Below are 26,338 nucleotides of genomic sequence, written 5' to 3'. Positions count from 1 at the left end.
GTCCTTGCTCTGTGATTCCAGTGACAAAAGTAGTAAGATCAGCACTCCTCAGTGTTTTTTACTGAGTACAGGTTACAGAAAAGGGTTTTTGCCATTGCTTTCTGATATGTATCTGGGGTTACTCTTGATGCCAGGTGAAGCCTGGGTGGCTGCAGCTCAGCAGCAATATTGAAAACTGAAGACAACTTGAAAATGTGATAAATCATGACCTGATGACAAGGTGGAGCCCATTACCTGAGGACACTCACCCTGTCTGGTTGTAGCACTGACTTATCCCCTGGATATTTGCATTAATACCCTGATCATTACTCATTCCTCCTCTTCACCCTCCCAATAGAGGAGGGTCAGGAGTTGACACGAGGACTGAGGCACCTCCCCCATAAAGACAGGCTGAGAAATTTGGGGCTGCTCAGCCTGGAGAAGAGAAGGATGTGTGGAAACCTCACAGGCCCTTCCAGTATTGGAAGGGGCCTACAGGGAAGCCAGAGAGGGACTCCTCATCAGAAGTGTAGTGACAGGACAAGAAGTAACGGGTTGAAACTGAAAGAGTGGAAATTTAGGTAAGATACACAGAAGGAATTCTTCCTTGTGAGGGTGGGCAGGCCCTGGCACAGGTTGGGCAGAGAAGCTGTGGCTGCCCCATCCCTGGGAGTGCCCAAGGCCAGGTTGGGCAGGGCTTGGAGCAACCTGGGACAGTGGGAGGTGTCCCTGCCCAGGGCAGAGGGAGCTGGAATTGGATGATCTTTAAGGGCCCTTCCAACCCAAACCCTTGGATGATTCTATCGTTGTAGGAGAACCTACTGGCGGCAGGAGGGCTTTGTGGCACTGCTGGGAGACTTCTTGGGAACTCCAGTCTCAGAGCTGAAACAATCAATACTGTGCAGTTTACATCTCTTGAGAGAACCTAAAGAAGCAGCTATAATTAAAAACATCAGAATTGATTCAGAAAATCTGAGGGACTGCCAAGAGAACCTGCCAGTGACTGCTGTAGTGCGTTGGGAACGCCAGCCTTGGAGGTGAAACAAATCATGCCATGCAATTTACACCTCTTGGGAGAACGCTAAAGGAGCGGCTATAGTTTAAAATGTCACAGCTGACCCAGGAACACCCGAGGGAGGGGCCGCGCTCCCCCCCCGTAAGGGCCGCGCTCCCCCCTCTGTAAGGGCCGCGCTCCCCCCCCGTAAGGGCCGCGCTCCCCCCTCTGTAAGGGCCGCGCTCCCCCCCCCCGTAAGGGCCGCGCTCCCCCCCCGTAAGGGCCGCGCTCCCCCCTCTGTAAGGGCCGCGCTCCCCCCCCGTAAGGGCCGCGCTCCCCCCTCTGTAAGGGCCGCGCTCCCCCCACTCCCAGGGCCGCGCTCCCCCCCCGTAAGGGCCGCGCTCCCCCCTCTGTAAGGGCCGCGCTCCCCCCACTCCCAGGGCCGCGCTCCCCCCCCGTAAGGGCCGCGCTCCCCCCTCTGTAAGGGCCGCGCTCCCCCCTCTGTAAGGGCCGCGCTCCCCCCCCGTAAGGGCCGCGCTCCCCCCACTCCCAGGGCCGCGCTCTCTCCCCCCGAAAGGGCCGCGCTCCCCACACTCCCAGGGCCGCGCTCTCTCCCCCACTCCCAGGGCCGCGCTCCCCACACTCCCAGGGCCGCGCTCTCTCCCCCACTCCCAGGGCCGCGCTCCCCACACTCCCAGGGCCGCGCTCCCCCCACTCCCAGGGCCGCGCTCCCTCCCGGGGGCGGCGCTGCCGGCCCTGCTCGGGCCCGCCCCGCGCGGAGCTGACGCAGCCGTTGCCGCAGAGACGAACCGGCCCGGCCCCCGGCGCGGCCCCCCCGTCCCGGTGCGGCGCGGCCGGCTCGGCTCGGTCCATCGCGGCCCAGCGGAGCGGCCCCGGGACGCGCCTCCTGTCACCTTCGGCGGGGCCGGCCCGGGCGGGAGGCGCGGCGGCACCGCCATGGTGCTCATCAAGGAATAGTGAGTGCGGGGAGCTCCCGGCCCGGCCCCTGGGGTCACCTCCGGGCCTGGCGCGGTGGGCAGGGCGGGCGGAGGGGGCAGCGCCGGGAGGGCCGGGGGGCGGCAGTGAAGGTCACGGAGGGGCGGGGGCCGCTCGGGCCCTCTGCGGGACCCCGCGGGCGGGCGGTGGGTGCTCCTGTGCCGAGGGCCTCGCACCGGGGGTCATCCCCGGGGGTGTCTGCGGGAGGCGGGGGCGTCTGGGCCCCCTGCTCACTGTAACAGAGTCAAGTGTCAGGGCTGGCTTTGGACCCCTCCGCCTTGAGCTGTGTAATCGCTAAGGGGAGACTCCAAGAATGTCAGGGATAAGGCAGCTCCGGAATATTTTTGGATGTTGGAAACCAGACCTTGGAGTTCTCTGCTGACCCTGAGACTGCTGCGGTTGTTGTGCCCCGTGATGGGGATGAAGGGGTGGAAAACGGCTGGATGTCAGGGTGTATAGCTATTAGTCACAGTCACACTCTCTTCACAGAAGTCTTTGGTTCAGCAGCTTTGGGCTTGGTAATGTGGAATATATTCTTGGACTGGTGCACTTTGGCTGGGTGTCTTCAAGCTCTGCATATTCCTGCACATAGTTCTTTCCTGAATTCCTAAGGTTAGCTCAAGTGCGTTCTTGAGTGCATTCCACCGTCGTAAACTTCTTTGGGGTAGTGAAAAAGACTTTCCGTTTATATTTTCCTCTTCCCTTATGAAAGGTATGTGGGATCCCGGTGACAATGTGGGGTTTCAGGTCTTCCCTTAGACACATTCACCTGCGTGACTGTGTGCTCTTTATAGCAATTACTTTGCCAGATTATGGACCATGGAGTGGATTTAAATATTAAAACTGTGTTGAGAGTTGTACTGATCCTTGTACTTGTCTTCAAACTTGATTAACGTTTTTCCCCTCCAGTCTTAAACCCTTGCTGTTTCTATCCAACGACAGGAGTGTGGAATTCAAGAGCAGCAGCAGAGCTGCTCTTTGTCACACAGAGACACTGTAGTGTTCAACTGGGTACCAGACAGAAGCCTGGACTAAGTACTTGGTTTCAGATGCATGAAAAGATAATTAGCTCCTTCTGTAACCTTTGTTTTGTTGATATTTTCCTGTGAGTTTACTGCTACTCTGATAGCACCTTGGCTGGTTTATTCTATTCACAGTCCTGTATCTTCTTCATGGCTCTTCTCCCAAACTCTTGGCCTGTACCTCAGTAAAGCTCACTGGCAGGGAGCTGTGCTGTGAAGGTGGGAACGTATGTACTTGGAATTTTCACATTTTTCTAAGACTGTGAACAGTTCATTTTTATGAGCATCACTTCCAAAAGTCATTTTACTCAATATTATTTCCCTCACCAAGCATGTCTCCTGGTCTTTCACACTGTCTGTTTCAAAAACAAGATGTGAAGTATAAATGTTAAGAGTAAAGGTTAAAAGACCAGAATTCCTACATTTGTTTCTTTTTACAGACTTCCATTTCTGTCTTCAGAAGGATCAGCAGACCTTTTAAATGTTGTCATTAGCTACCTTGTCCTTTTTCTTTTCTTCCCTTCTTTGTGTCCTTAGTGATGTATATGTGTGTGTCTGTAAGGACAGTCAAGGTTGCTGATGTACTTTGACATGAGTATTTATTTTTTGACTTCTTGGGATTCCCAACCATCTCTAAGAGTTGCACATACTGAGTTGTGTCATTGTATTGGTTCTGGTGTGTCTTTCCTCAGTGTTGTATGTTGAAGTTGCCCATTTTACATCCTATTAGAGATGTTTTTTGATGAAATCTGTTCCAGGAAGCATCTGGAAACCCTTGTTTTGGTCACCTGGCTGTTTGAGGTACTTTGCTATTACTGTTTTGCTGTTGCTTATATTAGTCTGTTTGCCCAAACACTGCATACACACACCTTACAGCCTTCCTACTGTAGGTGGTGAAGATGTCAGTGATCTGTAACCACATGGCATCTGAACAGATTGTTCTTCCATCTCTGTGACCCCTTGTCACATCCTCCCCACTCGATCAAATGGGTTTCGTTATCTCCATAGGTATTTGAGGTGATGTTACAGACACAGAGCAATGTAACAAAAACCTGATGCCATTTCATTGTCAGTCAGTCTGTGTCGTCCTGTCTGGGCAGATTCTCCTCCTGACAGTTATTAGTGATGAGTTTAACTTTTTGCTTGATGTCCTATCAGTCTTTCAGACTTACCTTTTGTTCCTGTCCATCCATGCTGCAGATACTGTGTGGATTTTGTTCACTTGTTGGCATTTTTTTTGTTGCAGGGTTTGTACATGCTGGTTGAAGTCTTGCTTGCTCTCCTTATTTTGATTTAAGCTACATGAGGAGAGCTTGAGGAACTCTGACTATGGAGTCTCACTTCCCTTTCCTGTGAAGTGACAATAATAACAGTGACCTTCTCTGCAGCTGTACTTGCCTTTGCTGTCATTTGAGACAGATTTTAATCTAAGAGGGATCTTAAATGTTCCTCACCATTTTCAGGCCAACCACCTTGTATAATTTCTCATAATCTGAGTAGGCTCTATCCTGCCCTTGGGAATCTTTGTTCCCATTGCTGCTCCTGTGAAGCTTTTCCTCTGGATCCTCTTGAGGAGTCTTCCCCCCTCCTTCTTTATTACTTACTTGAATACCTGTAAGTGTTATACACTCCTGCATTCTGGGTTTGCTGAACAAATTGTAAACCATTGAAGTTGTTTGTTTCTGTTTCTTCACTGATGAGCATTGAACTCTAAGATAAATACTCAGATCTAGTGTCTTCCAGTTTCCTGCATGAAATTTCATTAGCCTGTGTCAGTGTTTTCACACCAAATTTTCTGAAGAAAAGTATTTTGACTCCATTCCAAAGCCATTGTTTCTTCCCCATTTCTTGGTCTTTCACCTTTACTTATCACCTGTCTTTCATTTAATTTTACCTCAGTTTTATCCAGGTAACTAACCTAATGTCATGATTGATGGCAAGGTCTGCCTGTGAAAATCCATTTCCCTTTTTTTTGTCCTCTCTTATGTAAGGAATGCCAAACTGAATTGGACCAGAGATCCTCTTCCACCTTGCCTTTTAGCAGATGTTTTCAGGAAGCAGAGTCTGATAGCACGTACAGTTGTTGGTCAGTGTATCCTGCCACCAGGGGCACACAGATTTCCAGGAATTGATCAAATTCTATTGAAAAACGCTTATACTTCCATGTTTGGCAAGGAATCCCATGACTTCAGTAGACATGATGTAAAGAAATACACTTGATTTGGTCTAAAATTTGTTGCCTAATGATTGTTCTGTTGTGAGACAGTCACTATTCCTTCTCCATTTGCTTTTTGACACCATTCATGATCTCTAGTGCTCTGTCATACCTGAGCCCTTTAGCTGGTTTGTTCTCACAAGCTGAAGGGCTATGCCTAACTGCTTTCTTCTCACATGGAAGCTTTTCCTGTTTCCACTCATCTTTTTTTCCTTCCTTCACTGAATTGGTATCCTCTTTGGGATGAGGTGACCAGGACTGTGTGCAGTATTCAAGATGTTGGCACGTGAGAGATCATAGTGCCATAATAGTCTGTGAGTGTGTGTGTGTGTGAGTGTGTGTGTGCTGTTCCAATTTCTGATGTTTGGTTTGCTTTTGAACTGCTGCTGAGATGATATTTCCATAAAAAATGGAGATATTTGTTGGCAATAGCTAATTTGGGGCTCAGCAACCTCATGTGTTTGCTGAAAACAAGTGCCTGTAGTGCACTATTCTGCTTTCACTGACACTGGCCTTCATTTGCAGTTCTCAGTAGCTCTTTCTGCAGTACTTTGCAGCCACTCATAAGTGATCTTGCATAATCTGTAAACTTTGCTCCTCTTGCAGTTTGTTCTGTGCTGTCTTGCTGGTAACGTGTTAAAAAATAAGTCAATTTTCACCAGTATTGCATTTTAAAAATTGGTTTGCTAGTAAGGAGGACTTTTTTCTGATCCCATTGTGCCCTAGTTTCTTTAGAGTAATTCCCAGAGAACTGGAAATTCTTCCACCCACGTAGCAGTATCCTTATCTCTATCTTGCACTGGTTCCTTGTTAGCATCATCCTTACTGAAAGCAGAAGTTAAGTACAAATTTCATTTTGTCAATAGACGTGATATTTTTAAAGGCCTTAACATGTGTGTGTTTCTGCCAGCTTTACATTTATTCTTTTTCAAAAAATCTCAGTGTGATTTCTGGCAGTTTCTGCTCTGTTGCCCAGCCACTTGGTTCTAAGAAGCGTTGAGGAAACCACAATGTGAAAAGAAGGAACTTGTGTAGAAGTGGCAGCACTTCCTTTGCAGTGAGCTCTGAGGGAGCTCTCCCCCTGCTTTCTGTTCAGGGCTGTTTCCTGCTGGCTGGGGCCATGTCAGCAGATTGTGCAGTGCCTCGTGGCTGTGGCAGAGCTCAGCCCAGTGTTGAGGCCCACAGCAACCCTCTGCAGCTGCTTGAGGAGAGATCAGATGTGAGTGTTGAAAGGATGGCTGAGAAGGAGCACGTGGCTGTGTTGGTGCTGTGCACATTTGCAGGCCAGCGAGGTATCACCAGTGAGGGTCTCTTGAATTACAGGGTTTTAGTAGAGGATTCTAATTATGCCTCATCATGTGTTGGTTCTCTTTGTGGTTATTATATAAATAGTCTTGTGACTAAAGAGTAAGAGGGATGGTGGCCCTGGGTGGATGCTGGAATACGGATTGGAGAGTAGAGCTGTGCAGCCACTGCTGCGAGGAACGTGCTGTGTAGATTGGGCAGCTGTGGGGATATTTGGTAACATTCTGTTTCTGTATTCCCTTTCAGCCGAGTTATCCTGCCTGTGTCTGTGGAGGAGGTAAGTTCTCTTCTCCTTCCTTCCTTCCTTTAGGACTGTGAATAAACTTGGGATCAAAGCAGTTCATATGAACAAAAACTGGAAAATGCAAGAGAAGGCTGTAACTTTCTTCAGGACCCCCGGGAGCTGTTTTACTTGTTCACCATCATTTTGACCAAATTAAAGACTGAGGGTACTGATCTCTTATGCCTTCAGATACACTGGCTATAAATCTTGAGTTGTCTGTTTTAAAGTGCAGTTTCCTTTTGGGTAGTACTCTTGTTCTTTATTTTTTTAGCATGAAGAGGAAGCTTCAGTACAAATTTTAAGTTACCATTTAAACTGTGTGTTGCTGGAACTCCTTGGTTTTAAACTCTTAGGCAAAGATCCAAACTTTCTCGTGGCTTATGAGGCTGGTTTTGCAAAAGAAAGGCTGTGTATATCTTTCCTAGGACGCTTTAAGACCTGTGTTTTATAGCTCTTACAGACAGAAAACTTCCTTTTTGTTTAGATAAAGCTCTCATTAAGAGAAGTGTAGTTTATAAGGGACATTATGCTTTTGATCACTGAACTGGTCATAGAATAGCTGTGCAGAGTCTGTGGCTGTTTCCCTGCTGTTTCCTCTGAGTTCCAGCTTGCCTTTCCTTCCTCCCCTCTGATTCAACACCACTCTTAGAGAGAATCTGACCGTATAAATGTTTTGAATGTTTTAACCTTCTTACTAGCAAGGTAGAAATTGAAATGACTGAGTCTGCAGCATATCTGTAATAGATTTCCTCTTACAGATGGGGTTTTTTTCTTGTGCTCCTTGGCTGTAAGCCTTAGTTTTGTGAGCTCTGATCATGGGCTCGTTCTGACTCCTGGGGCGAGCTGTGATAACAGCACTCTTGTTCATTCTTCTTTCCTCTGAGTATAGCAGATAGTGTGGCACAGACAGCTCTCATGGCAGCACTGTGTTAAGCATACCCTTTAGAACTTTTTTATAACTTTTGACAGAACCTGATGTGGTGCATTCCTGCAACCATGGGGCTGGCTAGTAAAACAAAGCAGTGTCTAAGCTCAGTTTCTTGCTCCTGTGGATGAGTCTGCTGTGACAGGTATGACATGCTGATGGAAAGCCTAGACCTCTGATCAGAGAGTAATATTGTAGATCTGTGGGCTGTGTTGTAATGCCAGAAGTCTGTCTGTTGCCTGCTCCCTGTCTGTAGCTTTTATGCTTTCTGCATTAATCTGTTTCAAGTAATTTTAACAGAAGTCAGACTGAAGTATTACAGTAGGGATCTTTGATCTTTTATTGTGCCTGAGCATTACTTGTGTGGGGAGGCCCTTGACAAAGGAAGGACTAACATGATAAGCTTTGCCAAGTAAGCAAAGGATGTAAATTTGCAGGTTAGACAAAGCTGTGGGGTTATTGGCAAGCTAGTCAAGCTCAGTGAACAGAAGACCTCAGCCTGAATAACAGGAGCCCTGCCTTGTAGTGATATGGCTCCTTGGTATCAAGCTGTGTAAAGAGAAAGTCAAAGTATCACTATACAGATTGTTTCTTTCAGGGGGTTAGACTGGATGGAACCCAACCCAGGGTTTTTCTGAGTTCTCTGATACCAGGATTAGCCTTCATCCAGTTAAAGTGAGTCCCTTGCTCTTTTCCCTCCCTGGCTGGCTGTTCAGGAGCAGGCATGTCTGAGCCTTGTGTGTGGGCTGCCTCCATGGGAAGGTGAGGGTTTGGGCTGTAGGTAAATCTGTCGGTCTCCAGCAACCTCCTTGTCTGAGGGTGCCCTGTGCTTATCTGTTTCAGGAAGTGTGTTCCTCTACTCTGGCTCCAGTGCTTGCACTGTGGATAGACCCCAACTTGACCAAACTTAATTTCTCCCAAACTATCTGTATTGTCACCATGTGCCCTGAGTGATGTCCTTTTCAAGGTCTGGTGTTTTTCCCAGGTTCCAGGAGCCAGTTCCCTAAGCAGAAAGAGTTCTAAAGTCCACTTAGCTTTGCATTTCACTTGGGTGATCTGGCAGTGTTAAAAGTGGGCTTAAGAAGAAAGGTCATTTCCAGCATTGACTCAGAGGATGACTAGTGCTCTCTCTGTTGCTTCACCCCCTTCCTCTGTGGAAAGATGCTGACACATCTGTGCATCACTTGGTCACCACACTGCTGTCTGTACTACAAACCAGCTGTTAAAGCTTCATTGCCTTCAAGGGTTTCCTTGTGTACCAAACCCTTAAAGAGGGCTCTGGAGACTTCTTACAGCTCTTGACTGTGTAGCTGCTCATTAAGCATTACTGGCTAGCAAGAGGACTTCTGATTTCACTTTAATATGGACTATTTTTGCTCAAAAGATGTAAGAGTTCACATCTTCTGCATGCAAATTGTTGACAAAAGTCTGATACCACCAATGTGTAAAATAGGGAATGAAATTAATTGTAGCTTTGAGACGTCATGAAAGGGTTGAGGGAGTCTTCTGTGTGGTTCTGTGATATTCTGAGGCTTCTGTATTCAGTTTCCTCACCCCTGACAAATGGGTTGAACCAATTGTATGGAATTCAAGAGAAAACTAGTGATCAGGATGGCACTGAGGAGATCAGTGCTGGCTGGTTAGACAAGTAACTGCTAAAGTGGGGATAAAACAGTGAAAGAGAAGCCCTGGTGATGACTAAAACTTGAAGGCTGGGATGTAGGCGTTAGACTCCAGCGGACTGTCTCCTGCAAGGAAACTGCCAAAATGTGTTCCTGCTCAAGGGCAGGCTGCACTCCTGTGTTTTATAGATTGTCCCACTGCAGGGACCAAAAGGAAAACACCTTGATGTATCTGGGTGCCAGCCTTTTCTCTCATACTCTGACCAACGTCGTGTTGCACAGTGTCAACTTTGGGAGCATGGACTTGAGTGGCTGTGTGGGTGTCGTGCCAGCTGCCACTGAAATTCTGGTATGGATTAGAGCTGTGAGTACACATTCTGTGCTGCCTCTCTGTTCCTGTCACATGGGAAGGAGCTTGCCAAACACAGGGGAATCTTATTTATTAATTATGTTCAAAGCTGCTTTCAGGAAAACAAATGTTCTTGGAGATGGCCATGTTGAGATCAGGCCTTCTGAAAGAAATTTGGTGTAATGAAGATACCCTGTCAGCTGTCTGGGAGGTGTTGTGACACAGTTTGAGAGGGCTGACTTCTTGCAGAAGAGAAGAAGGTTTTTTTGAGCTTTCAGGTCTGCAAGAATAGGTCTGTCTGTAGCTGTCTGGAGTCCAGATTCATGGACTCAGACTCTGTTTTTCTGTTAACCTTTGCAGGCAGATGCTGTGGGGTTTGTTCATTGGAACAGTTTTATTTGGGCCTTTTTCTCTTTTATCAATGAGATTAAAGGCTCAGAAATAACAGGGAAGTTTAAATGGTGAAGATGTTAAACCAAAGGGTTTATCCTCTTAGTGTCTGAACTTTGACCTGCGTATTTGAAAGGGAGAAGGACTGAATGAGACTTGTTACTAAGAGGAATTAGTTTGTACCCTTGGAGACTTGTCCCAGGACTTGCTGCAAAGCAGTCAAAGCCCCTCTTATGCTGTAGTTACCAAACCCATGATAAACTCTCTTCACTGTGAGTGTATGTGTGAGCCTTACCCTGCTAAAGCAACTTTGCTCTTCTGGAGGGAGGTGAGTTTCTTTTTTGTATGGGTCACACGCAGGGAGTCGCACGGAGAGCTGTGTGGTGTGTGAAGTGTCACAAGTCAGAGACTTGTACTGCAGCCCAAAATCCAAACTGCTGCAGCAGTGCAGGAGCAGTCCAGCCAGCTCATATAACCTGGGCCAGTACCTTCTGGCAAAGCTGCTCTGGCACTAAGAATAAATGTTTCCATGGTCTTTGTTAGAACCAGATGTACAGAACACCATGGGGCTTGGGAACTGTTGTTATTCTGGCTACTCCGACAGAAAAATTTAACAACTGTAGAAACCTTCCTCCATTGTTGAAGATGTACCAGCCCAGTGAAGTATTTCTGGGCTGCATTGCAGTGTTCCAGGCTGGACTTTAGTGTAGGGAGTGGTAAGTGTTATTGCTGACTCTTGTGCACAGCTCTGTGCTGCAAAAGATGGCCTGAACAGTGTTCCATTGCTTTGTAATTACCTTCTGGAGGTTTTTTGATTTTGGTGTTGGTTTTTTCCCCCAGTCATTCCATATCTGATGCCAAACACTTTGTGGATTACCCTTTCAGATTGCCTCTCTGTTCTGTTGCCTTTGGCAACAGTTGCTGTTTTGCTTGCTTAAGTTTTCTGAAGACTTAACTCTGTTAAGTTAGAGCACTTCATTTTTACTTAGTGCTTTAGCTTCTTCATCCTCAAACTTTGCTCATCTAACTTTGCCTCAGAGAGACCTGAGTGAATCTTCTTAATTTGATCATGTTTCTTTTGAGCTCTGCATCCCCTCTTGCAGCTACCAGAGGCAAGAGTGTATTCACATTAACGTCTTCTGCAGAAAAGATTGACCTCTTTTGTTCATGTTGCTGATTTTTCTGCTTTTCTGTGTATGCCTCTTATGAGAGAAACTGTGTTGTATCAAGTGGTGTGAGTGATTTCTGCTAAACAATGCTGCCAAATAAGTGTGTCAGTAAGAGACTGAAGAATGATCTTAGCTAAGAATTTTACTGTATGTTGAAATTCTGTGCTCTCCCTGTTAGTGGTTTAAACTTGTGGCTAAGAGGAAGTGTGATACAGAGAAAAACCCATAACCCAGAACAAAGATCATAGGAAAAAAAAATAGGGGGAGCAGTGACAGCATTTTGTAAAAAAACTTTGTATGAAGTTCTTTGGGACTGTTCTGGCTGCAGTACTGTGTGCTTACTGATTCAGGACTGGCAGTGCCTTATTCTCCATTTGAGCTGAACAGCTGGGGCACCTGTGTGCCAAAAAGAGTGAAAACAAAGGATTTTTCTACAGTGTTCTGGACATCATCTGTTTTCTTTAAATATTGTCCTGATGCTCCTTTAGTTTTTTCTGCTTTCTCCTGATTTTGTTTTGGTTTGGAGCTTAAGATTTAAGGGTTAAAGGTAACTATCTTGTTGGCAGTGCATTCCTCCTAGCTACTACTCAAGCTTTCAGTATCAAATGAAATTAAATAAGCTTCTTATTTGGCCCTACAAGTGGATGTCCTTTTCTCTGCCCCTCTCCCCTGGGTAATAAATTTGTCCTTGGCATTTTCTGGTGAAGTTATTACTTCTGCTAAATTACAGCCATGCTAATAATGGGTCTTTAACTTCTTCAGTACCAAGTGGGGCAGCTGTATTCTGTGGCAGAAGCCAGTAAGAATGAGACTGGAGGAGGTGAAGGAGTGGAGGTCCTGGTGAACGAGCCCTACGAAAGAGATGGAGAGCGTGGGCAGTACACACACAAGATCTACCACCTACAGAGGTACGGGAAACGTTTTACTCCCAGAGCTGGGCACGAGGGAGTGGAGGAAGATGCAAGGGGGTTGGAGCACCTGTAAATCACAGGCCATGTGAAGAGTGAAAGACACAGAGGTAAGGCAGGAGCGTAACAGCAGCTGGCAGTGAGCATCACTGGTATACCTGTCCACCCCTGAAAATGGGGCTGTTCCAAGGAAATCTGGCTCTGGGCTTTTCAAAACAAGTCTGATCCTGCTATCCAGTGTCTTCACACTTGAATTTGGCTAAAGTGCAAAATACCTCCTAGATTTCAACTTACTTGCAACCTCTAATTTTTTTCCCCTTCTTTTTATCTTTCATTATATAAAGAAGGTTTATACTAACATGTCCTGTTTGGCATCTCTGGCAAACATCATACCAGGGGTGGGGAGAACCCTCCCAGTTCTACCAGTATGCACAAGTGGATGTTTCTAGCATTTGCATTCCAGGTGATGTCCTGCCTGTCTCAGAGTGGCTGGGCCAGAGCTCTCATTACATGAAGTCCTTATCACTGCCTTTCTTCCTGTTTCCAACTTCTGCAGCAAGGTGCCAACATTTGTGAGAATGTTGGCCCCTGAAGGAGCTCTGAATATACATGAAAAAGCATGGAATGCCTATCCCTACTGCAGAACTGGTGAGTGCCTCAGGAAGGACTGTGGATTCTGGCTTTTTGGTTTCTGGGGGTGGGGACAAGGGTAGGAGGGAACAACTAAGGAGGTGACCAGTATGGAAGCTGTTACAGCTCCGAAATCTTGGATTTCTGTTCTCTTAAGCCCTTTTTGTGGTCAGGAAAAGCAAAATACAGTGCTGAGGGGTTAAAAAGTGCCCTTGTCTGATGTGCTGCTACTGAGGGACAGTGGAAAAGAACAGCCTAAGAAACATGTTAGTCCTACTAAGGGAACAGGTGTGTAACACCAATGCAATAAATTTATGAGGGATGATTTTGTGTGCTCAAGCACAGCACTGACAGGGTGGGGAAAACAGTCAAAGATGCAAGAAGGGAACAGGACAGGTCTCAGTTGCCTCTTGCTTACTGCAGTTTGAAGGGAGCAAGTGTTAGTGATGGTATTTGCTCAGCTGCAGGATCTGTGTTAGTGACGGTGGGACAGGCAATGCTGTAGCTGCTTGACACAAATATCCAAATCTCACCCAACAAGCATGAAGTGAATCCATCTGTAAGGCAGGGGTGAGGCTCTGGAGCTGTGTGAACTGGTGAAATAATGTCAAACTCATTTTTCTACAGGAGTGTTTAGTATCTTACTGAAGCTGCCAGCCACAGTGTTTAACCACTGCTGCTTTTTGGGTCTTTGCTGCTGTAGGATCTGAAAACTTCACTTTACCTCCAAACTTACATGGGGGTTTTGGCTCCTTTAGGCTGTTTGTATCTTGGAAGGATACATTATATGATAGTTGGTAGTGGTACAGTTGCTGTGGGAAGTAGAAACATAAAAATTCCAACTGTACTTGAACTCAATATAGAAAAAAATATTTTTTGAGAGTTTACTTATGAGAATTTTAATTGAAGTGTTTTGAAAGAAGGAAAAAGCTTTGCAGTAGGAGAGGATAGTGTTGCTTCAACATGTGAAATTACATGCAGCAGTTTTGTGGAACGGGTATTTCACATACAAAATTCAGATACTGTCAGCAACTGCACAATAAATTTTTAATGTATCACATAATTCAAGATGTGGAAACAAAGTTATTTGCAACCTTTCCAATTTTTGTATAGTTTTCTTTCTGCATATTACTTAAATTAGTTAGTAAATGTCTAGTTTATTTACATGCTAAGCACACTGAACTGCCTGCTGTGTCCTTCTTCTCCTCTTTTCCTTCTCTGCCAATTTCTGAAACAAAGGTGTGGAGTTACTTGTTTTGTCATTCCTACCTGCTTATCCTTCAGTTGCACACTGCTAAAATTCTCCTTAAGTGAAAAAAAAGTGTTTGTAAAATCAAGCATATCAAATTTCAGATTTTGATATGCTAGAAATGATAACAAAACAAAAAAAATCCTCAACTGTAATAAACAGGTGTATAATATGAGATAGAAAGTGCTTTCTGTGGGGTTTGGAGCAGAAGGCACTTTTGATGCGGAGGCTGATAAATGACAGAGAATCTGTCAGCCTGACATGAATGGAGAAAAGCTCAGAAAAGTTGCTGAAACCTTCCCTTGCTGGCACTGGGCAGGAGGGAGGAACCCATGGATGTGCTGCAGGGTTTCTGACACGTCACCGTTTTCCTTTGGGATGCACTCGGGTGTTCTGGGTGTACGTGACAAGCCTTGGATGGCCCCACGTGAGTCTTTGGGCAGCACAAAGTGCTGTGCTGGCTCACAGCAGGTGGCAGAGCTTTCACTCCTCTCCGGAGAGCCTGGAGTTGAAGAGCCAGGGACACAGTAAGAACCAAGCCTGGTGTGAGTGTCGGAGTTATGGTGCTTGTCCCTGTGCCCCCCTGCACTGAGGCGGTGTCTGTGCTGCTCCCTGGGGCACTGCTGGCTTGTACATCAGCTGTTACACACAGCTTCTAAACTGGAACAAAGCACCACCTTTAGTAAATTGTGCCTTGTGGTATTTTTTTTAATTATATAGGATCATCCTTCTTACGTTTCCCTGTATCTCCCTGAAAAGCTCAGTTATTACTTTAATATGCATATTATGTACCATTATCAAAGTAGTACTGCAGATAGAGGGAATTTAAATGCCCAGTTCCACCCTTCTGAGTGTGTGGCCTGTGGCCAGAAGTCAAGAAGTTGAGAAGTTACGAGTTCAGCTGAAACGTGTAGGAGTTATTGCTGTAACCCCTCAGGATCAGGTCCTAATTTATAACAAGCTGAGCATCTAAGTTTTCATGGACATTTCTAAAGAGATTAATTTATTTGCTTTACAAATGAGAAGTCTTCCCCACAGGGAAGAAATTAAGGTGAAGGAAGCTGTTTTAAGGTGGTTGCACATAGTCATGGGATAGCTCTGGTTTATAATCATTGCTGTTTATTCCTTATTTTGTTGGGACTAGCAGAAAAAAATCCCTCCTTCCTGCGGAAGTAATGAATGTTCTTTGAGATGAAGTTCAGCCTTTTAAAAATGAGCCTCAATGAGGCTGGTTGTTCTCTCCCTCCACCCCAACATATCAGCCTAAATAATTGGTCTTCTGTCAAATTGCTGTGAAAAAGCAATTTTCAGTTTGCTGGGGGTTTAGAAGAATCCAAGGCCCAGCAGTAGGTAATTAAGGAAGCTGGATATGCATGATGGGTGATTCGGGATAGTAACTGTCTACAGAATGCTGGGTTGGAAACTCACAAATTGTGGTAGTACCTCTAAAACCAAATTGCTGTTTAATAAAGCCTTCATATTAAACTTCAGAGCAGACCAATGAAGTTCAACTCCCTCTTCAGACTTCCTTATTCTTGAGTAGAATTTCTAATGTGCTCTGATGGCTCAGGTCGAACAGATGCTGACTGTTACAGGATCTTTAATGGCTTTTCTCTGTTGAATACTTGAGCTTCACTGTCCAGGGAGTTTGGTTACCATGAGCAGTAGAGATGCAGAGGGTCTGGTTACTCTGTGCAGAAGCAGTGAGGTCTGCACTGCCTTGAAATCCAGCATGTGTTTGCTCCAGAACTATGGAGAGGTTTCTTACCTGCAGGCTGAGAAAAGATTGGTAAAATGCTGTCAGCTGAACATACTTATTCCATCTTCTCATCCAGCTGGCTGGAGTCCAGGGAGCAGAAGTGGCAGTACATAGTTAATTGCTGCTCCTCTGGGTTTCTTCAAGTCTGAGAATTTCCAGAGGAGTAGAGAGTGAACTTAGCTGGTTTTTAACAACTTCCATGTTTCTTAACTCAGTAGTGTTGGCAGCCCCCTGGGGTGCTGAAGCTGCCCGTGTTTTGCTGATAGTGGGAGGAGGGCAGTGGTTGCTGTACAGTCTTTGTTCACTAAAGTGCTGTATTTCTTTCTTTTCATGTGTTGATTTCTTGGACCAGTTATTACAGTAAGTATTGCTTTTACTGATGACCTGTGGAATAATGTCTGAAATGTTCTGGATGTAAGAAGCTCCTTAGCCTGAGCTAAAGCCACTTCAGCTTTTATCATTGCAAGATCATGTAATTAACCCCCCCCCTTACCTACACTTTGTGACTGGGGACAGGGATCTGTTCCCATTACAAAAGGGAATGTACCATTCCCTGTGGAAACTGAGCAAAAGCCAGTTAGCCTATGCCATGACATGCCTTTGAGTAATCTGCCTTCTGAATTTGATATTTCCTTTTTACCTGCTGAGTATTTCACTGGCTTGTGCTTTTCTTTCTCCTCCCTTGAGGGAGGATAGGGTTACCTTTGGAAGTCCTTTGCTACTTACAGTAATAGTGAGAAATGGAAAGTTTTTTGCTTACTTGGCAGAACTGTGCTTTTGTCCCTTCCCTTTCCAGTGTCAAAAGCTCTGAACACATCAGTTTAATATGTTACTAATTTGAAGATTTGCATCAAAATATGAAAAGAGAGTTTGAAAAGACAGTTTCTGCCTAGTTGACTTACATTATCCCTTCTAAACTCTGAAAGGAGTGGCAGAAAAGCTGTTTATAAACTCCAAATGTTTCACTAAAGCAATGGAACTTTCATTGCTTCAGTGAACAGCTTGTGCTTTATTTGATCTCAAGGAATTAGTGATCATTGATTTTGCTAAAAGCAACGATGTGCTTACAAATAATTCTGAAATTTCCTAAGTCAGACCCCAATCAAATTGTAATTCTAGGAGTTGACTCTCTTAATGCTTATCTAGCTAATAAGAAGACAAGTTATATGTCCTGAGAGTAACAAGAAGCTTTATTTTGATGACAGAATGAGTATATGAAAGATGACTTCCTGATCAAAATTGAAACCTGGCATAAATCAGATCTTGGAACACAAGAGAATGTAAGTACTTGTGTCATGTATTTTACTCATCTCTTTAATGTCACAATGCTGCTTTCTGTGCTTGATAAGAGAATTGCTGTGTGGAACTGTTTGTTCACTGTGTTCCTGGATTTGAAATGCTTTTCTGCCTAGCAAGGCAGAGCCTCCCTCTGGTTGGCTTCTCACATCTGAATAAAATTGACCCCCAAACACTTGTTCTGTGTGAGCACCTTTGCTTCTTCAGAAGATCCCACATTGTGTGTTTACCACAGTGTCCTCTATGTGTATGGAATGGGAGCTCTGGGTGTCTGCATCTCCAGCTGGCTTTTTACAGTCTTAGGATGGGAATGTTCTGTCATTGAACCAGTTAAATAAGTCATTTTCTTTCCCTGCAGGTGCATAAACTGGAGCCAGAGGTATGGAAGAGTGTAGAAGCCATTTACATAGACATTGCTGATCGGAGTCAAGTCCTTCCCAAGGTATGGTGGGTGGGTAGGAGCTCCCTGGTGTGGGAGGCCTTGTGCAAAAAGAGAGATAATGTACAAACTGTGTTCCCAGGAATGGTCACAAGTAGCAGGACAAGTGAAGGCATTCCTTCAAAGTTCCAGCAAGCTGGAGGAAGAGCTCTTTTAAAAGCTGCATCAACACTTTGAAATGTGTTGCTGTCGTACAGGGCCTGCAGCAGTTCAGTTCCACAGCACTGCAGCTGACTAAGGGCTTGAATAGCAGGAAATGACACTGCCTTTTCCATCCAGGATCTCTCTTACTCTGCCTCCTTTTTGAGCCTCACCCATGGCTTCACAAGTGTGTCTTGAAACCATGTAGCTAACACTTTGTTCTATTAATCACTGCAGTTACTGTAAGAAAGTAAGGGATGTACTGGAAAAAAACCCCAACTGAATAAAAATGGAATGTTGATTTTGTTTCCTGACTTTAAAACAGTATTTGGTACCATTCAAATACAGGTGATCTACCTGTTCTCAAACTTGGTTTTGGATACATTAAACCAGAACTGGTACTTATTTTAGCTTTTCTTTACAGTAAAGATGAATTGGTGGAACATAAATAGCATCTGATTCTGTAAGTTAGACAGGTACTCAGCTGTATCTGCAAATACAAACTACTCTGAATTAAGTGCTGTCAGAGAACAAGGAGAATTCACCTGGAGCAGAAGACTCCTGAAGAAGGTGCTTCCAACTGATCACCTTTGGCAGTAAACTAATGATGATTTGAGTTTGTTTTCATACTAATTGAATTGAGGGTAGGAGGAGAGTGCACACCCCAGTCTTAATCCAAAATGCAGGAGAGGAATGCTGCAAACTTATTTCCAGTGCAATAGGAGCCATAACTGAAGCCTCTTTCTTTCTGGTGGTACTGTGAGTTTGACTATACTTGTCTTCTAGAGTGTAGCATGTGAGCATCACGCTGGTAGAGTGCTGTGAAAAATGCTGGATATCACAGCCCCTGAGAGTGCTGTAGCAGCAGTGTTTAGCTCCAAAAGAGCAAGTGGTTACAGGAAACATACCCCGAGAGCTTAAATATCTTCTGATAGCCTCACAAAGGGCCTATCAGTTTATTACCACTTCACACAAGTCTAGGACACAGCACAGCGGGGAGAAATGTTTCCTTTAAGGGTGCCTGACCTGATGTTGGAGTCTGAAAACAGTAGCTCTTGAGAAAGCAGTTAGAAGTGAGTCTGCCCAGAAAAATAAGTTCTTTGTGAGAGCGAGCAGCTGGGTAACAGTAGGACAACTTGTGTTTAGTCTTGTGTGTCTGTCCAATAGGATTACAAGGCAGAGGAAGATCCAGCAAATTTTAAATCTGTCAAGACTGGACGTGGGCCTCTGGGTCCCAACTGGAAGGTACGTATTGATCAGTTCAGGAACTGTATCAGCTTGCATGGCTGAGGTCCAGATACTGGGGCTTGGAGCCAAGACTGTATCTGTAAAACGTTGGATTCACTTCCGTAGAGGGAAACAGAGAACTCAGCTGTGAATCTGTTCTGAAGGTAAAGGAAATGGAAGAGTTTGGTGCAAAGAGATAGAATGAGTTCCAAGAAACTGCCAGAGCTGTCTGGTGTTCAGCCCAAGGGTCCGCCCAAGAGAATTCAAGGATTAAACAGCTAAATAATGACCTTTCACTGAAATCTTTGGAATCTGAAGACTTTACAGGTGCAGATATGATACCAGTCTTTAAGAGGGACCTTGGATGGGATGTGGGAGCTACAGGGGTGCGAGTCTGATCTCCAGCAGGCAAACTTGGCAGAAACTGAGGTTGGTGATTCACATGAGAAAAATAGATATGGCTCCTGTAAAAGGAAGTAGGAAACCTTATGGAGTTTTCTCTTAAGGCTTAATAATTATGTGGATGACTCAGATGACATAATCTATTTCCAAAATGTTTTCGGTAGGGACTTTGTTGAGAGATTTTTAAGGAAACCAAGTAGTGCCATAACACTGGAGATACTGAAAGATGTAATTGAAGTAAAAATGAACAGCAGAGGAGGGGAAGGAATAGTCCATTCTCAACATGGAAGGAAAGACACCTGTGAAGAAAATCAGGGTCTACTTTCCCTCATGCTCTCTTCTATACCTTGAAAAAGGGGTGAGCTAAGATGTGACAAAACTTGTCAATAGAAGATAAGCAAGATGTAAGGATACTAGAGAACTGTGAGGAGTTGTGAAAAAACTTCCTAGTTAGGATTGAAAGAGCTGCTTCCTGTAGACACTTGGCCTGTGTTTCAATGTGAGTATCCTTGTGTCTTTCCAGAAGGACCTGGGCAAACAGTCAGATTGTCCATACATGTGTGCTTACAAGCTGGTAACAGTCAAGTTCAAGTGGTGGGGCCTGCAAAATAAAGTTGAGAACTTTATACAGAAGGTGAGTTACTTCATGACGAGAGATGTGGAAATGAGACATGGCTCATCTCGCACCTCCTTTAGCACCACAGCAGCTTATAATGTATCTGCCTGTAGATACTAACTTGAAACCCAGTCATGTCACCTCAGGCAGTGCAATCAAGACCTTTGCTGAAATATTGCAATCAGTTAAACATGGATTCAATTTGCTGCTAATCCAAGGGCAGGGTTGGCTGATTATTCTGAGAATTGGCTATTGAACTGTTTTCATGCTAATGTGTGAAGGTAAATTGACTGTTTTGCAGTGTTTAATAGATCACCCTGGTAATTGCAGTCACTTGGTAGTTGTTTTGTGAATGATGATGAATTTATCCTAGAATTATATTGCTTAGGGGCAAGATGTTTTTGTGGGGAGAGAGTTACAGCTTCAGCTATTTGATGCTGATCAGCTCAGGATCTTTCTGGCCAGTCCTAGAGTTGCAGTCATGTTTACTACTTCTAGTCTGCTGCTTGTATTCAAAAACAGGGTTGAATGGTAGGAAATTTCATTAACTTAAACCAAAATCAGTATCCTGAAAAGAGCTTTTTCTGTGGCAGAGTCCATAACCCATGAACGGCGCCAGGGTGGGAATCAGTGTGTGTGATTTTCCGAACAATACCATGTTCATAAAACACCTGTGCCTTCAGATCATGGAGACTTCTCAGTGGTTAATATTGATAAACCACAGCATTGTTTTTGCAAAGCAATTCTCTGGTGATACAATCTGAAGAGTACTGCAAGGGGGAATGACCGTGGTGCTACAGGATTTCAGATACCTGTGTAACAAAACCATGAACAAGGCAGTGTCTTCAATCCCTTTCTTTTTAGGAGGTTTGATTCAAAGTGGTAGAGCTGCTTTTTGGTAAGAGTAGGTTATCAGATGTGAACCCATAGCTGCTAAAACTGAAGTTATTTCCTTAATGAAGACTTTCCAAGAGGTATTCTGTATCCCTGTCTAATATAACGATTCTGTCTAGCTTTTCTCCTATAAAGTGGAGATAAATTGCTCCAAACCTGAAGTAGCTTGTGCAGATTGGTTACCTGTGCTTAAAGTGTTTCAGCTGTGGAAAACAAGTTTAGGCATTTTTTTTAGTTCAGTGCAAAAGAAAAAAGTGAGATAGCTGCATTTCAGCCCTTTACATTTCCTAACTCCCAGTTTTTGGCAAGTTTAAGGATTATTTTAAAAATACCCATTTCTCCTTTTTTCTGCACCCTTCAGGCCAACTCTCGTGTTGTAAGTAAACCCAGCTTGAAGCACCTTACTTGGGCCAGAACAATGCTATCAAGTCAAAGGAAGTTGCTAAAGCATTCACTAATTCAGTGCAGTGTGCAGACTGCTGTCTAGGCTTGGGGGGGAAAAAAGGCATTTCTCTGAGGCTTCAAGGTTCTAGATTAGATATTCTGTTGAAAGAATGAAAATTGGCTATCTCCAGTTTCCAGTTGTGGCAGCTGTATGGAAAGGTGGGTGAGGGACCTGATTCTTCAGTGTACACATCTCTGAAAATTGTTGCAATCGGGGTAGATCCGTGGTAATGGCCCTATGACTGAGCTCGTTTGTGTTTTATTCCTCCTCCTTTTGCAGCAAGAAAAACGTCTCTTCACAAACTTCCATCGACAGCTCTTTTGCTGGCTTGATAAGTGGGTTGATCTGACTATGGAGGACATTCGTAGGATGGAGGAGGAGACCAAGAGACAGCTGGATGAGGTCAGTGGAAAAAGCAGGGCAGGGAGGGGTTGTGTGAGAAACTGCTTCTCTCCAGTACAGTAGAGAGGAAAGACTGGTGCATTGTCAGAGCATCGTGTGTATTGTCCTCCTGCTATTTGGGTCATGCTGTGTGTGATTTGAATGACTGGCCATGACTCCATCATGCTGACATCTCCTTCTAAACATTATGGCCTGTTTGTTCTTGAGCCAGTAAATGTATTGAACCACAGGTCTGAGTGTCAGTGATTATTGTCTTCTATTTGCTCTTACCCAAAGCTGAATAGTTGATTTTGTCCTCCTTAGTTGCCAAAAACTAGTTGAGTAAAAGGTTTTTTAGCTCCAAGTACTATAAGCAGGTAGTGAGGGTATGTAACAGGATTGTCACTCTGAGAAACACAAGTTTGGTTATAATGAGAACCTTGTTTGCATCCTGCTCTGTGCCCTTTGCTCCCTTCATGCCTCAGGATCTTTCATTATAGTTTTGTGTACACTCTGCCTCTTACACACTGGTTGTTCCAGATCCTGTAGCCAACCCACAGCTGAAGCAGACATGGTGCCTGCATGTGCATTTCACAAACACTCAAATATAGTCAATGTCTTACATTCAGGAGGTAGTTACTGTGTTCCATACTGATAACTTTTGAGATAACATGTGAAAATCACTACTTGAATATTGTTTCCTCTTTCAGATGAGAGAAAAAGATCCAGTGAAAGGAATGTCGGCTGCAGATGACTAATATGACTCCTTCCTTGTGCACTGTAGGTATTAAGGGATTTTGAAAAACTCTGTATTGCTCTATTATTTAATTTAAAAAACCCAAAAAAGTGTAAGAAATGATCTTGTTCATAGCTTCTGACAGGCAAATTTGTGGTGTTGATTATTTTTATAGGGAACCCGTTTCACTGACAGGTTGATGAGTGAGTTTACTGTCTCATTTCAGATCTATTCTAAAGAAATGTCTGAGTGAGAAATGGAAGAAAAATGTGTTAGAACATTTTGTAGATTTTACTGCTATTCATATTTCTGTAATGCATGTGTTACTTTCCTTGACTTGCAAAGAAACTTTTGTGTGTCAAAAAAGAAAGTTGGCCCTGCAAATACTTAGAGTACAGTTGGAAATGGAACATTTCAAGCATATTTGCAAAGAATTTATTTCTTGCATTCCTTGTTAGCAGTATTTGCTAATGGCCGAGGCCTGGGGCAGCACATCACACTGCAGGAGAAGCAGCACTGACAATTTTAAAGCTTTTGACTTGTTTTCCTTCTATTTTGTTAAATTATGTCATCAGTTTGAGCCTTGGTTTTGGTGAATTTTTCTTAGATACTGTAGAAAAATGTGGTATAGTATTAGAGAAGAAAGCAAGGAGAAAGAAAAGATTGTTCATTCATGTTGAGAAGTCCAGGTAACTAGCCACGACTTTTCTAGGGCAGTAAAATGCCATCCCAGTTATCCTTGGGAAGAATGGGGTGGGGCAGAGCCTCGTCCTTCTGGAGTACTGAGTGTTTATCTCTGCTTGTCCTCTGTTAACTGCTGGTTGGTTGGTGGTAGGTGGGGAGCAAGGTAAGGGAGTGCCTGAAGGGATGTCTTCTGATAGATAATTTTTTTAGTGCAACTTCAACTTTTTCCTTTTCTTCTTTATTCACATTTTCTCTGGGTTAGTGCTGCCATGTCATGATGCAGTGCTGTGTTGCCATTGTCTGCCTGGTGACAGCGTGACTCACACTTGCTCTGTGAAGCTTTTCTGACACTTCTCTGGCACACTGCTGTTCCAAAGTTGTTCTAAAATGTTTCCCTGTTGTCTCTTTATTTTAGTTTCAAGACAGTCATCAGGAAGGCCCAGGGAATCCACACTCTTGACTGATGGACCATCTCTGGATCAAGCCTTTCCCTATCAAATCGGCAGGCGATTTTAAACCTCCCATAGCTAATTCTAGATGCCCCTTAATATTGTGAGCAAATAGACCATCTGGTACTAAGCACTCCAATGTCAGCACGTGTATCCCAAGGAGGAAGCTCCTCGGAGACGTGTTACTTAGAGATCTCTGTATTTACAACTCCTTCCTCCTCTTTTTTCATTGTGTTCAGACCAATTTCCATGTGGCCCTGTTTGATTTCCAAGTGACATTTTTAGCTCAATTAGTCTTGTGATGTGGTGACTTAGATTTCTTTTTTTCTTTTTCCTTTTTTTTTTTTCACAAATGGGATAAACTGCCGCCTTTGTTTCTGCCCGGCCCTTCAGCATTCGTTGAATGTCTGTTTGGAGAGGGGACACTGTCAGTATTTTAGAGTGCAAAACTATTCCACGAAATGCTCTGCTCAGGCAGGGGAAGTTATTTAATGGCAGGGTAATGAGTAGTAGCCAGAGAGAGTTCTTGGTCTGTGATGAGCTGTGATCCATGGTTCCTGCATGGCATTACTTTGCTCTGTCTTAGCATCCATGAAGTGAAGACTGCCCAGGAGCTGCCGTCAGCATCCCCGTGCTGGGACCTTCAGCACATGCCTGTCCAGTTTCAATTTAGGGGTCCATGGTCCCTTTGGCCCAGGTAGCTCTGTTGTCCTCCAGCTGTCCGTCAGTCTTAAAAAAATCTTTCTTGACGTATGTTGAAACTTCCTGGTTCTTTATTTACCAAGCTCTCCCATAACTTAAAAAGCTAAAATGATTTTGACTAGTAATAGTTTGATTCTCCCTGGACCAATTGGGATGTTGCAAAGACGGGTGTACAAGTGAAGTCTTGGTATCTGGTTACATCCAGATGCCTGGATGGAGTGGTGGTTCTGCTCAGCAATAATATTCTTCCTGTTGCAAGACCGACTAAAATATCTCCTTTCGTGTTACAAAATATCAACCTGTAAAGCCCTGCAGTTGATTTCTAGGATGGCTGTTGGTTGTTATAAATCACAAAGGATACTGTTAATGTAAAGAGCTCTGGTGACTTATTGAACCCAAATCCTGTAACTGTGTTGATATCAGCTTTAGACAATCAGCCAAGCAGAACAGTCAAAGTGCTGCTTTCTTAAATACATAGGAGAAAAAAGTCCTACTTCTTTGCTAATGCCTAAGCCCCGAAATTTTTCTTTTTCTCCTTACTAGTAATAACTTCATTTTCTACTTCTGTATTTGGCAGCACCAAGATGAAATACTGAATGCTAAACAGTCATGGGTGCAGCACCACTTTTGAGGAGTCTTTTTAGCATTGTGTGATGCACCAACTTCCCCAGCCCTTCCTGCTCCTGCAAGCAGGAGATCCTGAAATGATTGTAGGGAATGCTGAACAAGTCCTGGGATCAGAACTGTTTGCAGAGGGAAGATGGGAATGCTCTGGAGGGAGAGGATGGTGTTTGGTTTTCTGGAGAGGGGGCAGTTTATCCCTTTATTTTAGTTTATTTTGCCTTACTCATGTCTAAGTGCAATAAGCTCTGAATTGTACCAGTAACTCTGGCAGGCTCTTCTCAGTGACCTCAGATGGTTCTGTGGGGTTGGGGTGGGGTTTGAGGGGTTTTTAGCAATCTCACCAGGCAGAAGTAAAACAAATTTATTGTAAAATAGGTAAAGAAACTAAATTTTAGTCTGTGAGGCTGTTTGGGACCAGGATGTTTCATGGCATGTTCTGTAGCTGTTCCAGAAGCTTTCTAGGAGTGTAGGCCCCAGTTAGAGTTCTTTAGTTTGAAGTATTTTTAACTGAGAATTTATGTACTGGCTTCTGTTTGTGTTTGTTGATTACGTTTTGAGGGATTCTTACACTTGAGGGCAACCTGAGAATACACACAGCACACTTGTTCTTTCAGTTTGTGTTATCCAAGAGGCTTTCCATCTGAATGACACTAATCGCTGTGGAAGCAGATTGTAACATTCCACCGTGCAATCCTTTTTTGATCCTCTGATTTCAGAGTAAGAGCTTTGCACAAAGCTTTCCTGATTAGTGGAAAAACCTGGGGGGGAGGAGGGGGAGAACTGCAGGAACTTCAGCCTGAATACTCCGCCACTCCCTGCCCCTTGTTTTCTTTCCTTCCGATTTGATCCAAAGTGAAAGCATCCCTCAGCCCTGGGATAGACAAATCCTGTAAAGACCCTTCAGTCTTGATGCTCGAGGTTCCTGCTAGTGAGCATAGCGGAGATCACGCAGCGTTCCCGTGCCGTGTCTTTCATCAGCTTTGGCAAGAACCCCTCGACCTGCTGGCTCCCGGCGGGACTGGCACCGGGACGGGGGTGCATCCAGGGGGTTGGATGTGCTGGGACCCTCGCTCCCATCCACCCACTGGCCCACCCGGGCGCGATGAATGCACGGGGGCCTTGCTCCCATCCACACCCGCTGGGGTCGGGGGTCTGGAGGCAGGTCCCTCGCCCCAGCCTGGCTCAGGCTGGTTTGCTGGCGGGGCCTCCTGCCCACCACATCCATCCCCGCTCCGGGTTCGTCCCACTCGGCCTCCTGCCCTGTACAGATGGGTTCATCGTGCTCTTTCCTTTGGCAAAACACGTGTAGAATGGGTTAGATTATCTCGTCGTTTCTTTAAATGTGAGTTTGTGCCTTTTTTGTCTCCTAAATCTTCCAATACAGGCATATTGGAAACGGAATCTAATAAAATACTAGACAGAGCCTCCCGCCTGCGCCTCGTTTGTCTCGGGGTTGGGGTCGGGAGGGGCCGGCGCTGCGGTGGGTCCTCCCGCCCGCTAGGGGGCG

The 26,338-nt window shown here is 44.7% G+C and overlaps 1 protein-coding gene across 1 annotated transcript; it reads left to right on the top strand.

Annotated features, from left to right (window-relative positions):
• Nucleotides 1–1,746: 1,746 nt before the first annotated feature.
• PITPNA (phosphatidylinositol transfer protein alpha) lies at nt 1,747–26,254 on the top strand. The gene is made up of 12 exons (XM_071575425.1): nt 1,747–1,950; nt 6,758–6,788; nt 12,012–12,157; nt 12,714–12,805; nt 16,148–16,155; nt 17,001–17,075; nt 17,450–17,533; nt 18,839–18,916; nt 19,824–19,934; nt 21,535–21,657; nt 22,347–22,416; nt 23,472–26,254. The coding sequence occupies exons 1-11, from the start codon at nt 1,931–1,933 to the stop codon at nt 22,392–22,394; spliced, it is 816 nt and encodes a 271-aa protein (XP_071431526.1). The 5' UTR covers nt 1,747–1,930; the 3' UTR covers nt 22,395–22,416; nt 23,472–26,254.
• The last annotated feature ends 84 nt before the right edge of the window (nt 26,255–26,338 follow it).

This window comes from Pithys albifrons, chromosome 21, assembly GCF_047495875.1.
Source record: "Pithys albifrons albifrons isolate INPA30051 chromosome 21, PitAlb_v1, whole genome shotgun sequence".
Classification (NCBI taxonomy): Eukaryota; Metazoa; Chordata; class Aves; order Passeriformes; family Thamnophilidae; genus Pithys; species Pithys albifrons.
The sequence above is the reverse complement of the archived record's forward strand: the minus strand, read 5'-3'. Positions and strand labels throughout refer to the sequence as shown.